This window comes from Haliotis asinina, chromosome 7 (genome assembly GCF_037392515.1).
Source record: "Haliotis asinina isolate JCU_RB_2024 chromosome 7, JCU_Hal_asi_v2, whole genome shotgun sequence".
Lineage (NCBI taxonomy): Eukaryota > Metazoa > Mollusca > Gastropoda > Lepetellida > Haliotidae > Haliotis > Haliotis asinina.
The window spans coordinates 19,673,242-19,685,507 of NC_090286.1; the positions used below are offsets into that span (position 1 = coordinate 19,673,242).

Here is a 12,266-nt window from a genome sequence, read left to right on the forward strand (position 1 = left end):
TGCCCGTTTCATTGTGATTCTATTTCTATGTTAATCGTTCAAACTATTAAGCATTTTCCAGATAGCATGACCTTTGGAAGAGGATTGTGAAAATTTGAGACCTGATGATTCGCGGCTCTGTAACGTCTTCCTTAAACAGTCCTCCCTGCAGAGTAGGTACTGCAGACAGTCCTCCCTGTAGAGTAGGTACTGCAGACAGTCCTCCCTGTAGAGTAGGCACTGCACACAGTCCTCCCTGTAAAATAGACACTGCGCACAGTCCTCCCTGTAGAGTAGGCACTGCGCACAGTCCTCCCTGTAAAGTAGGGGTTGCAGACAGTCCAGCCTGTAAAGTAGGCACTGCACACAGTCCTCCCTGTGAAGTAGACACTGCGCACAGTCCTCCCTGTAAAGTAGGCACTGCGCACAGCCCTCCCTGTAAAGTAGGGATTGCAGACAGTCCAGCCTGTAATGTAGGCACTGCGGACAGTCCTCCCTGTAAAGTAGGCACTGCAGACAGTCCAGCCTGTAACGTAGGCACTGCGGACCTGCCTGCTATGACTGGGTTACTGCAATGATATTGGCTGTGAATGAGTGAATGGACTTTAGATCATGTCACACGTGTCATACATCGCCCATGCCTAGGCGTGGCTGATAATGACATGCGTTGTTTACTAATTGTATGTCGCCTCTGCTTTTGGAAGGGGTTTAGTTGGGTTTATTTGGTATGTAAAGTAGCGACGGAAACAACATTTCTTACTCGCCACAGATGGGGAGTAAACAAAGTAATGTGAAGATCATGAACAACAGTATATAAACACCTTTAGACAGGCCATCTGTTGCCCATTGATTTGGTCATTAATCAAAAGGTAACGATTCTTTGTTTTAAAACAAACACTCATGTTCGTCTGAAAACGGCCTGAAAATATACCTGTAATTGTTGTGATTGAAATACATAAGACGTGATTCATGTGTTGACCATTATAACTCCACAGCACTGCTCTAGGTAGGCTGGCAGTGTCAGAACACTGTTTTGATGCATACCTTCCCATGACTCGTCTTCTATGGTCTTTTTGCCCATGGAACTTCCATCACGTTTGTATCTAAGATTTCAGATAATATTACTCTTGTTAACTTTAAAAGATGTAACTGCCCCATAAACGCCTACATTATCGTCTATGTATACCTAATACTCTCTCTATATTTTTATCATCAGCTAAGACGTGACGCGTATACGGTCTCTTTGTCCTCGCGTCGGTCCGTGGGTCGGCTCTCTCCAACAACGTCAAGAGAAGTAACTGGTCATGACAGAAATGACATTCCTTCATATGAATAACACTGAAATACAAATTTAGGGTAACGTTAGTAGTTTTCTCTTCTAAATGTTCATCGAGATACAATCAGACCCTGAAACACTGGCGATCTGGTTAAATGTCAACAAGTAATGATTAGTATGTAAGGCAGGGACGTGTATCGTATGTATAGGTATGCCAGAACACTTCGTCGTCAAAACGGTTCACATATTTTCGAAAAGATTGTTAACGGATAATATTCGCTCAGGAGAATTAATATGTTGAACGCGATAAGGGCTTAATGGAAAGGGTCCTAAGATTTCAATTCTGAAGGACATTATCAATAATATGTATTAATGCTTACGTTTTACTCGTCTCCATTTATATTGACACTACTAGGTGAGAATGTCAATGTGTCCTTAGTGTGGTCACGGGAGATGAAGGTATGAATACACACTGCCATTTAGAAAACTACCAAATGCTAGAGATGACCATATGCTGTGGTTTGAGCCCAGGTAGTGACGACAGCTGCAACTGTCCAGTGGTGTATAATGGCGACTATTTTAACTGTGCATGTGTATTGTACAAATATGTGGATGGCGTACAGACATGCGAAAAGAAGGGTATAGTGATCATTCTACTTGAATATATTCAAACTGTTCTTGTTGTAAGGAGCCTATTTTGACATACATATTTTCTATACATTTACCAATATTTTAAAATGTTCTAGATTTTAACGATCATATGTAAAGTTTGAGTGATTGCAATCGATTTTAAAGAATAAAATACGTATCACAGCACTGCCATCAAATCAAGTAAATACAACTGAAACTTTACAGTCTACAATTATTTTCCCAACTGGTACTTTGTGCTTACAAATACAACTGAGACCTTCAATGAACGCAAATTACAATGACTATTGAAATTCCTTTGTTCTTTCTTTTGACCAAAAACAACTTCTTTCCAAATAGAATTAGGAGAAAGAAAAATATCAATCCAATTATGATGTCACTGTTGGGGTATGAAATTGATTTTTCGATCACACTTTAATTGTCTTCTTCAACGCAAAAAAACCCACACATAAATAGGTTGAAATGGAATGGCACAATAACTGGTAACCTGCATTGTCTCATCACGTGCCCATTCATTCAATTATTCATTCTGAACACGTTTTAAGGGGGTTTTTTGAGACTGTTATGCTATTGGTAAGATAAATGTATCATTGGTATTACTGATGTGGCATCGTTAAGACTGATGTAGAATTGTGTCTCCAGAGTGTCCCTACGATGGTGGATACTACGGTGTCAGTCCTATTGGATCTAATGTCACATTCAACAGCGATGGAGCTGTCTTACAGAGCGAGCAGTTTTGTGTGACTTTAGTAACTGATTCAACCTCCTATCCCTTACCATTCATTTTCCCTGTGGAGACGTAAACAAAGTTTTACTTGTCATACTCACTAACAAACTGAATACCAATTTTACCAGAAAATGTGCCGCATTGTCTGATGTAGGAAGTCTGTGATTTTTACCTACGTAAAACGTTATACTCGGAGAGACCGTACATCCTAACCTTTCGGTGAACCCAACACCAAGAAACAACTATCGCAGATGTTGACCATACAGAAAACCTTTATTTAGTCATCCAAGTCATCCAAGACAAATTGGTTTGTATCCCTTAAATTTCTGTTGCAGTAATCGTGGAAAGACACATTAACCCAACTCACAAATTACTCGTGAACAAAAGTATCAGACGTAAGTACACGGGCTTATTTAAATCTCAATAAATGATTAATCACCTGAGCATGTGTTTGATCCACGCCTTCAGGGATGTCAGATTGTCAGCATAACGACGACTGTGTTCCTGTGGGAGAGATAGTGGACTAGTTCTGATCCACCTATGTGTGCGTGAACGTGGGCAACGTCTACTACCTGGCACACAGTAAGATTCCAAGTATGTGTCTCGTTCTTCCAATATCTTCTACGGGACGGCGGGGTAGCCTAGTTGTTAAAGTGTTCGCTCGTCACGCCGAAAACCCGGGTTCGATGCCTCACATGAGAACAGTGTGTGAAGCCCATTTTCCGGTGTCCCCCGCCGTGATATTGCTGGAATATTGCAAAAAGGCGGCCTAAAAGTAAACTCACTCATTCAATATCTTCTACAATGAAACAGTAAGTCTGTGATATCTGTAAAGCACCTGACATGCTTTTCTAAGATCACATTATCCATGTTTGTAGCAATAATAATCATTACTTATAAATTTGGTAGGTACATATAATCTTTATTATATAACTATTGTTTGATATGCATAGTCGTTCGCTAATATGTTTTAGCAGCCCAGAACCCTACATCAGCGCTTTTAACACTTCCGACATATTAAAGATCCGACAGAAATGTTTAAGAGTGCGAAATATACAGGGACTACCATGACGTCAATGCAGCGTACAGCTGCTTCAGTGCAAAGTTGACGCAAATAATGAGCCTTGCATTATCAAAGCTGCGTCAGCTGATCTGCTTACACTTTGTGAACGTCCACCCTTTTCCCAGTAAGCTAAACCAAGTCTCACATTATCAAAATATATAATATATATTATGTTATGAGGGGGCATGGGTTGATGTATCCTCGATTTTTGTTTATGCTCCCTAAGAACCAACAGTTCACTATCGCCTGCTAAACCTACACCTGCAAGGCGGATGGGGAGTTGGCTTCAGGAAAGACGAAGGCCAACAGACCGGTAAGGTCATACTTAAACTAAAATGTCATTTTCCTTCTGGTGCTTTGGAAGAATCATTTCTTCCAAACCAAATGGGACTTTCACGACCAGGCAAAAACCAGTTTTCTTACCATACCGCCATGCGTTGTGCGTGATTGTCTGTCTTGTATGATGCGTCGTTTACACTGCTCTGACGTGGGCGACATGGGGGACTGCCGCACATGTAGTAGCAAAGGCGAAGTGAACTACGGTGAGCTATCGCGGTTATCTTTAAGCACATACATCCACGTCCCCAGCATGCATGTCCTGATATTCTGATGTAACACTGAAGCGTTCATGACATCAAGTGAAACATAATTGGTTTTTTAATGTTTAAAACATACGTTTCATCTGAAGGATGCGGTTATACAGCCTATCTTGCACTGCGAGCGGTGCATCTGGTATCCATGTGAGCCGTGGCACCGACTACACCTGCACATGTACGGTGGCTAATGGTTTCAGGAACTCATCATGCGCCTATACGTGATCACGACGTCACGTAACAGTGCATTATTTATTAAAGTGACTTGAAAAGAAGTTTACTATCAGAATAAAGTTTAGCCATTATTTATTTTCTGTTCAGCCGAGACATTGGCCGATGCTTATTGTCGTCGTTGCATTGGGCGATGTTCAGCCATTGCCATGCTGCGTAGAGAACTTGAGCTTCAATTCTAAAGTACATTTCCATCAAATGTTTGACATCCAGTTAACAAGCCATTACGCGGTACGTTGGGTTACAATATTCACTTAGACATCTGGTTCTGTATTGTCCGGCTGTCAGACAGAGACAACATGGTCGGTGCGTTGACCTTCTCACAGCAGTCATGATATCGACTGGTCGTGCCACAATGATGTACCTTAACAATAAAGATCCATATACACGACTAAGTATTGCCACACCTGTAGCATGCTGCACGCCTCATTGCTCTACGAAAGTGTTCACTAACTGACCTTATAACATTAACAAAAGAAATATATAAAGGATTAAAATTGTCAAGATTTGAAGTAGTTTAACAGCATGTCATTAGACACCAGAAATAATCTACTACTGCTGAAAGGGAGTTTTTTCATGGAAAGTAGATAATATGATTTTCCAAAGGTTATAAAATATACAATAAATACTGCAGTCTTATTCAAGGGGCTAGGATTCATAATTGGATCTAGCTTTTCATAATTATCTTTCTTATAATTAAAGAATTAAAGACAAGAGTTTACAAAATTACCATCGGAAAGATTGATTGTCTGAAGTGTAAGGACAGTGTTGACTGATGGAATGTCAGATCCTGTAAACACCTCTGACGTGGTTGAGTGGGGCACCTGTGTCCGACTGAACTAACCGTAGTTACAGGTTAACGTGGTGCTCTAATGGCGTATTCATGGGTTGACAGACTAGCCCACTATTCCTTGTTTCTCAAGTCGCATCTCAATCAGCCAATGGTAATAACGTTAAATCCAGTTAGGGTCTGCAGTTATCACAGATGTGTGTCGTGCGTGTCTGTTTCAGTGGTGCACTCATCGTTAGAGACATCTGTCACAGTTTATGGTCTTCCATGGACCTGAAATATTCATTGCATTGTGTTGTATTATGTCAGGCTATAGCGACATTTATGTGTTACACGTGGAACTCTGATCACCTTTCTGTGTTCCACAGTGTATTCACAACTGACGCAGTTTCGTAAGTATTGTTTACATGTTTTATAATAGCATTGCGTTTTCTGAATATTCCATTGTGTACAGACCGACGACAGTTTCCAGAGATTCAAATGCCCAGGTATCGATCACTTGAAGAAACGTGAACAGTTGACAACTCAGTCATTCGGAAGAGAGAGCTTTCTGCTTTCTTGTACGTCAATATCTGAAAGTGACTCACATGATGTCGTTGTCGATAAACAGTGACGTGGGCAAACAGCGCATGTTGTTATTTTGTTCCTGTAGAATTACTGCTGACTACTGGGTAAAATATTCGCCACACTGAAATATTTACAACATTCAACAACGTCTATCACACCGAACAGTAGTTTGAGGACTTTGTGAAAACAATATTAGAAGTTGTTACATTTGAATCCGTAATTTCCTAAACAAATATCTGTAGTACAGTATCCCTAAGCTATAAAGTTATTTTTTTTCATATACAATACACGCGGATACATGTTGTACCCAAAATGTCAATACAAACTTCTGATCCATTCCAGACACAAAGTGTATACAGTAGGTCACCATCTTTATTTGACCTGCAACACTTACTAATAATACTTTTATCGGATTTCTGTATGAAGTGATGTTTTAAGCCAGGTTTACCGTACTTTTCATAAACTACCCATGTTGAAATATCTTCTGTATTTGAAACAGACACCATATATGGCTGTGAGCCTCCAGGCAGTGTGCGCGCTCGCCTTGTGTCTCGCCTATGTCGGCACCCATGTGATCAAGAGAGGTACGAGTCAACCAAATTCTACAACATCTAAATTCTTTTCCGACAAGTGTGCAAGCCACCTATTAAAAACAATGGAGTAAGATTAATATCAACCTGATATCATCCAGCCACCGCCCGTCTTCACTATCAAAGTGTAGTCCATCCTTTACTTATCATAGCCGCAGACTGAATAGTGCATATATAGTGCACAGTGTCATATATATTTAACCTTTCTGTTTACACAGAGACTACATGTGCAGCCAATAACTGTAAGTATATATACAGACTGTAGATATATTCATAGAAATACGTAAGAAAGAACGTGGCAAAGTTAAGAACACGGACCAGGAGTGAACATGTACCCTGAACTAGAGCTACAAGTACACCTAAGCAGAGGCCAACGGCCTTAAGCTTGGAGCCGACTGCAACCCATTTGAACCCACAGCTTTTGCTATCGCCATGTCCTTTATGGCCGACAGTTTTTTTCATCCCCAATAACTAAGAGTATCATTTTATTCAGACAATATCACTGAGTAATATCTAGTTTTTTTTCTCAGTTACTGTGTGCAAGTGAAACGAAAATCATTTTGGAGGAGGCAATTTAGATTACTGAGATATAAGTTTTAACTACGAACACGTTGTTGGAAACTACCAATATTAAAGCTAAAATATAGTGCCTACTTATTCTGATAAGGGACCACAGCTTTGTATGTTTCTTGGTCCTTAGGGCCTTCAGCTTTTCAGGGTTAAGGGCACACACTGTCTAAGGGGTTAGTACAATGAGACCGACCTGGAAGTATGTTGACAGTTTTGAACATGTTTGACCACTTTACCCTGCAGCCTGTCCTGAACCCCGGGGTGGATGTGTCCCTCTCAACCAAACCTACGAACTAAGCCATTGTTCTAAGCTGACTTGTACTTTGGAGTCCGGTGTTTATTGGCTCCGCGGTAATATGGGTACGTTACATAGAATGTATAGCTGAGTTAATGTCTTCATCTGAAATTTATCATAAGTCCTGATAAATCCATTATTCCATAGTACACAGCTTCTTGTTTCTTTCCTGTAAATAAATACCTGTAACAGCACCAATACTTTAAATGTTTCTTCACTCATTGGACAACTTCGTTGATATGACACGATGATAATCTCTGTTATAGGATGTGCCACACTAGCTGGGAGTTGCGTCAACGTTGGCCAGATATATTCATACAACGCCTGTACAAACGTCACCTGCACATACGTTAATTCGTCTCTCATATTCAAGGGCACATATTGTAAGTTCCACCCCGTATCTCCCCGTTATATCTAATACGTTTGCAGTGATATTAACATTTTCCAATAATTAGATTACTCAAGTTTGTCAGTTTACATTTCTTGTAATAAAATCGATAATATTTTCAGATTGTGCCCATGGTGACCCTATATCTTGCTATGGACAAGGTGCTAATTTAACCATCAACGGTTGCAGACACACGTGTGTGCTCAGTGGCAACACCATCGGCTTCATGAAAATCAACTCCAGTAAGTCGTCGTGTCTTTTATTTCTTTCTTTCCTAATTAGTAGATAATACTGAACATCCCGTATTTCCTGTTTGTATTGAAATATTTGAATATTGATTTCGATAAATGTCTGAGAAGCATGTGCTGTAAATGGGACACTCCACTTTCCTTCTAATGATCACGCGCGACTTCATGCAAGTGAACTTTCATTGTTTGTCAATTGCCAAAGAAAATTTAAAAACGTACAGTTAGATAATCGATGTCTGTTTCTCTACTCGTCTTTTAGTGTGCTACATTGTATACCAAATTATGGTTTTCAGATGTCAGATAATTAAACCGGATAACATTTTTATATGGACACATTCGAATGTTACCCAACACAGACGTATATCTTCTTGTGTTCCAGATTGTGGATAGGCTACACTACAGAACAAGTTAACTACCAAAGTCGTTTCTTGGAAGAACATCAGCAATAAATATATGTTCTAGAACACTCATCATGTACTTGCTCGTTCTTTAAGGGGTATGGTATAGTTCAAGCGTTTTCTCGCCTGATGTTAGATCATTTCGTTATTGCAGAGGATCAGATATTAGTGTATTACTGTACTACAAAGGACCCTAAATTAGTGCACCACTGTCCTACAAAGGATCTGGCCCCCCTTTCACAAAGCGAGCTTAACTAAGGTTAACCTTAACACCCATTCTTTAACATTGCCCTATGGTTAGTGACTTACGATCTCTTTCTAGCGCTTTGTGAAGGGAGACCCTGATATTAGTGTATCACTGTACTATAGAGGTCCCAATAGTATTGTATTACTGTAACACAGAGGACCAGATATTAGTGTATTTCTGTACTACAGAGGTCCCAATATTACTGTAGTACTGTAGTACAGAGGACCTGATAATAGTGCATTACTGTACAACAGATTACCTAATATCAGTGCATTATAATACTACAGAGAACCTGATATTACACTGTTACTGTACTACAGAGGTCCCAATATTAGTACAGTACTGTATTATTATTACTATTTATTATAGGATATTTATATAGCGCACATATCCATGCAACTATTGGTTGCTCAAGGCGCTGGGATTTGTTTACCTCAATCATTGGATGTTCGTCTCAGCGTCACATCGTCTTATCAGTCTCAACTCCTTGGGGAGTATACAACTCTTGCTGCCACTTGGCGCATCGTGTTTATCGTGACTCTCTCATCCTAAACGAGATACCCAGTTCACAGCTGGGTGGGCTGGGACACATAATCACAGTACTTAGTCCAAGTTTGCTGCACGTTGCTGTACCCGCAATTAGATGTATGCACGTATTCACGTGGCTACCATTTGGTCATATGCCAACGGATTCGTGAGTTCTTTAAGTGCACAGGGTTGCGACAACACGGAAAGAGTCTACACACAAAGTTGACTCCAAGGTTTTTACACCTGGTCACAGATGGGCTCGATTCCGACACCTCAACCTTGCTTGATCTGATATTAGTGCATTACTGTACCACAAAGAACTTGATATGACTGTATTACTGCACTACACATGACCCGATATTACTGTATTGCTGTACTTCAGAGGACCAGGTAATAGTGTATTACTGTACTACAGAGGATGTGATATTACTGTATTACAGATGACCTGATAACAGTGTATTACTGTTTTACCGAGGACCTGATATGACTGTATCACTGTACTACCGATGACCTGATGTTACTGTATTAATGTACTACAGAGGACCCGATAATGGTGTATTGCTGTACTACAGAGGACCTGATGTCATTGCATTACCATATTATGGAGCGCCTTACGTTTTATCACATATTTAAATTTAAGGCTGCCTCACATCAACTGTACTGTACAATACTATAGCGCAACTGATGGTATAATACCAAGGCCCAATGTGTCATAGTGCGTGATATCTGTGTCTCACAGTGTTATGGTGTGTGATATCTCTGTCTCACCGTGTGATAGTGTGTAATATTTGTGTCTCACTATGACAGAGTGTGTGATATCTGTGTCTCACTATGACATAGAGTGTAATATCTGTGTCTGTTATAACAGTTCCATCCAATTACAGTACAGTTGCAATATACACATGGGTATAACGTATAGCAGCACCAAACATTTTTCATGAATAAAAGTATATTACAATTAGGAAAGGAACTTATCCACACCTCAATCAGTTTTGATGAAATTAGTAATACCGTGTACAAAGTGAAGAATAATAGAAGCCAAAGGGATTAATGGTTTTCCTATTGATTTCTTTAAATGGATCTATAGATTCATTAAAGATATATCAGCCAATAATGAAATGTCTGCGAATTGGAAATGAGGTGTTATTACCTGTATTCCAAACCCAATAAAGATAGAACATTACTTTAATATGGAGACCAATCACTTTACTTAATACTGTTTACAAAATTATCAGCTCCTGTATAGCACACAGATTAAAAGCTACTCTAGACTAACTCATTCACTCTAACCAAACTGGTTTTATACCAGGGAGGACAATTAGTGAAAATACAAGATTATTATATGATATTATGTTCGAAACAAAGAAACAGAACATCCCTGGTTTGCTAATCCTTATTGATTTTGAAAAAGCGTTTAATTAATTCTGTTTCAAAAGATTTTATCAATCTAGTCCTCCATAAATTCGAATTTGGCCCCAAACTGATAGGATGGATAAATACGTTAACTTATGAAACAACATCTTCTGTCATCCAACATGGTAACCTATCTGACTTTTTTCAAATGAAAGGGGCTGTAGACAAGAAGACCCTTTATCCCCATATCATTTCCTCTTTGTAGCCGAGATTCTTGGTTGCACGATAAGACATAATGAAAATATCAAAGGTATAGTTATTAATGATAATGAATATAAACTGAATCAATCTGCTAATGATACTGAACTATTTCTGAATGGGACTGAAGAGAGTTTGTACTCTGCAATAGACACAGTTAATACTTTTTACAAGATGTCAGGTTTGAAAATTAATTTGGAGAAATCAAAAGCAATATGGATTGGATCAAAAGCTAAATCTACTGATATGATATGTAATGACCTAAAAGTTGAATGGGTAGTTGGTGAATTTCATGTACTACGTATTAAATTTACACCAGATCTTGAAGATCTATGGGTAATTAACACTAGAAAAAGACTGGAAGAAATTAAAAGACTCCTAGCATCTTGGACAAATAGAACTTTAACACTTATTGGTAAAATAACAGTAATAAAAACTGTAGCAATCTCCAAAATTGGTTCATATTTTCAATTCCCTGCCCAACCCACCAGCAGATTTTATTACTTCTGTCGAAAAAATTTTTTTTTAAAAATTTGTTTGGAATGATAAGAATGACACAACAAAGAGGAACATAATAAAAAATAACTATGTAGAAGGAGGTTCGGGAATGATCGATATTAAAACATTTAAGGACGCTTTGAAATTATCTACGTTACGGTGAAGGTGAAAAGAAAAAACCATGCACCATACCTTTCAAAGACATATTAAATTTAGGAGCAAATTCTGATGCCTGCATTAAGATTGAAAACCCTTTTTGGCAGGATGTACAAAAGCATGGCAAATATTTCACCTAAAAAATATATTGACCCAAATAACATCGATGAAATTCTATCACAACCATTATGGTTTAATCACAATTTCAAAAATTCACAACCATTATGGTTTAATCACAATTTCAAAAATTCATAAAACTATATAAAGAATTGGGCAGATAAGGGGATTCCCAATATTCGGGATCTTTGTGATAAAAATGGATTATTGTCATTGGAATCTTTAAAAGAAATATATGATATCCAAGGTACTTTTTTAGATTATACATATTTACTACATATGTTTCCAGACTCTTGGAAAAATACCCTAAACCAATGTCATTTAATACCAGCTTGGGATTTAAATATTAACTATTGCCGGAATTGTCTCATAAAAACATCTAAAGGATGCAGAACTTTTTACGATAAGCTTATTTCCAATGATATATACCAAAATGTTTGTAAAAAGTGGCAGCTATTATTCTTCGGAAACAAACTTTGACAGAAAAGGTTTGCAAGACACAAAGCTCATAGATTTTCAATATAGATTTCTACAAGGTGCGATTTATACTAAAAGAGAGTTGCTTAAAATGAAGAGAGTTGATACTAATATATGCTGTTTCTGCAAGGATCCAAATGAGAGTGTTTGTCATGTGTACTGGGAATGCCAGGTGACACAAACTTTTTGGAGAAAATTACAAATTTGGCTTAACAATTCATTCCCTCATCCATTTCACTTTACAAAACATATGGTTTGTTTCGGTACCC

General features: G+C 38.5%; 1 protein-coding gene across 1 annotated transcript; it reads left to right on the forward strand.

Moving 5' to 3' along the window:
- The first annotated feature begins 3,966 nt into the window (after window positions 1-3,966).
- On the forward strand, window positions 3,967-8,435 carry LOC137292139 (uncharacterized). The gene is made up of 8 exons (XM_067823679.1): window positions 3,967-4,006; window positions 5,676-5,699; window positions 6,374-6,458; window positions 6,683-6,706; window positions 7,278-7,394; window positions 7,596-7,712; window positions 7,840-7,959; window positions 8,345-8,435. The coding sequence occupies exons 3-8, from the start codon at window positions 6,383-6,385 to the stop codon at window positions 8,353-8,355; spliced, it is 465 nt and encodes a 154-aa protein (XP_067679780.1). The 5' UTR covers window positions 3,967-4,006; window positions 5,676-5,699; window positions 6,374-6,382; the 3' UTR covers window positions 8,356-8,435.
- Window positions 8,436-12,266: the final 3,831 nt, after the last annotated feature.

Excerpts from the sequence above, each read along its gene's own strand:
- LOC137292139 (XM_067823679.1), top strand. The coding sequence starts at position 6,383 with ATGGCTGTGAGCCTCCAGGCAGTGTGCGCGCTCGCCTTGTGTCTCGCC. Across the intron at positions 7,395-7,595 it reads TTGGCTCCGCGGTAATATGG|GATGTGCCACACTAGCTGGG; the intron begins GTACGTTACATA and ends TCTCTGTTATAG. Across the intron at positions 7,713-7,839 it reads CATATTCAAGGGCACATATT|ATTGTGCCCATGGTGACCCT; the intron begins GTAAGTTCCACC and ends TAATATTTTCAG.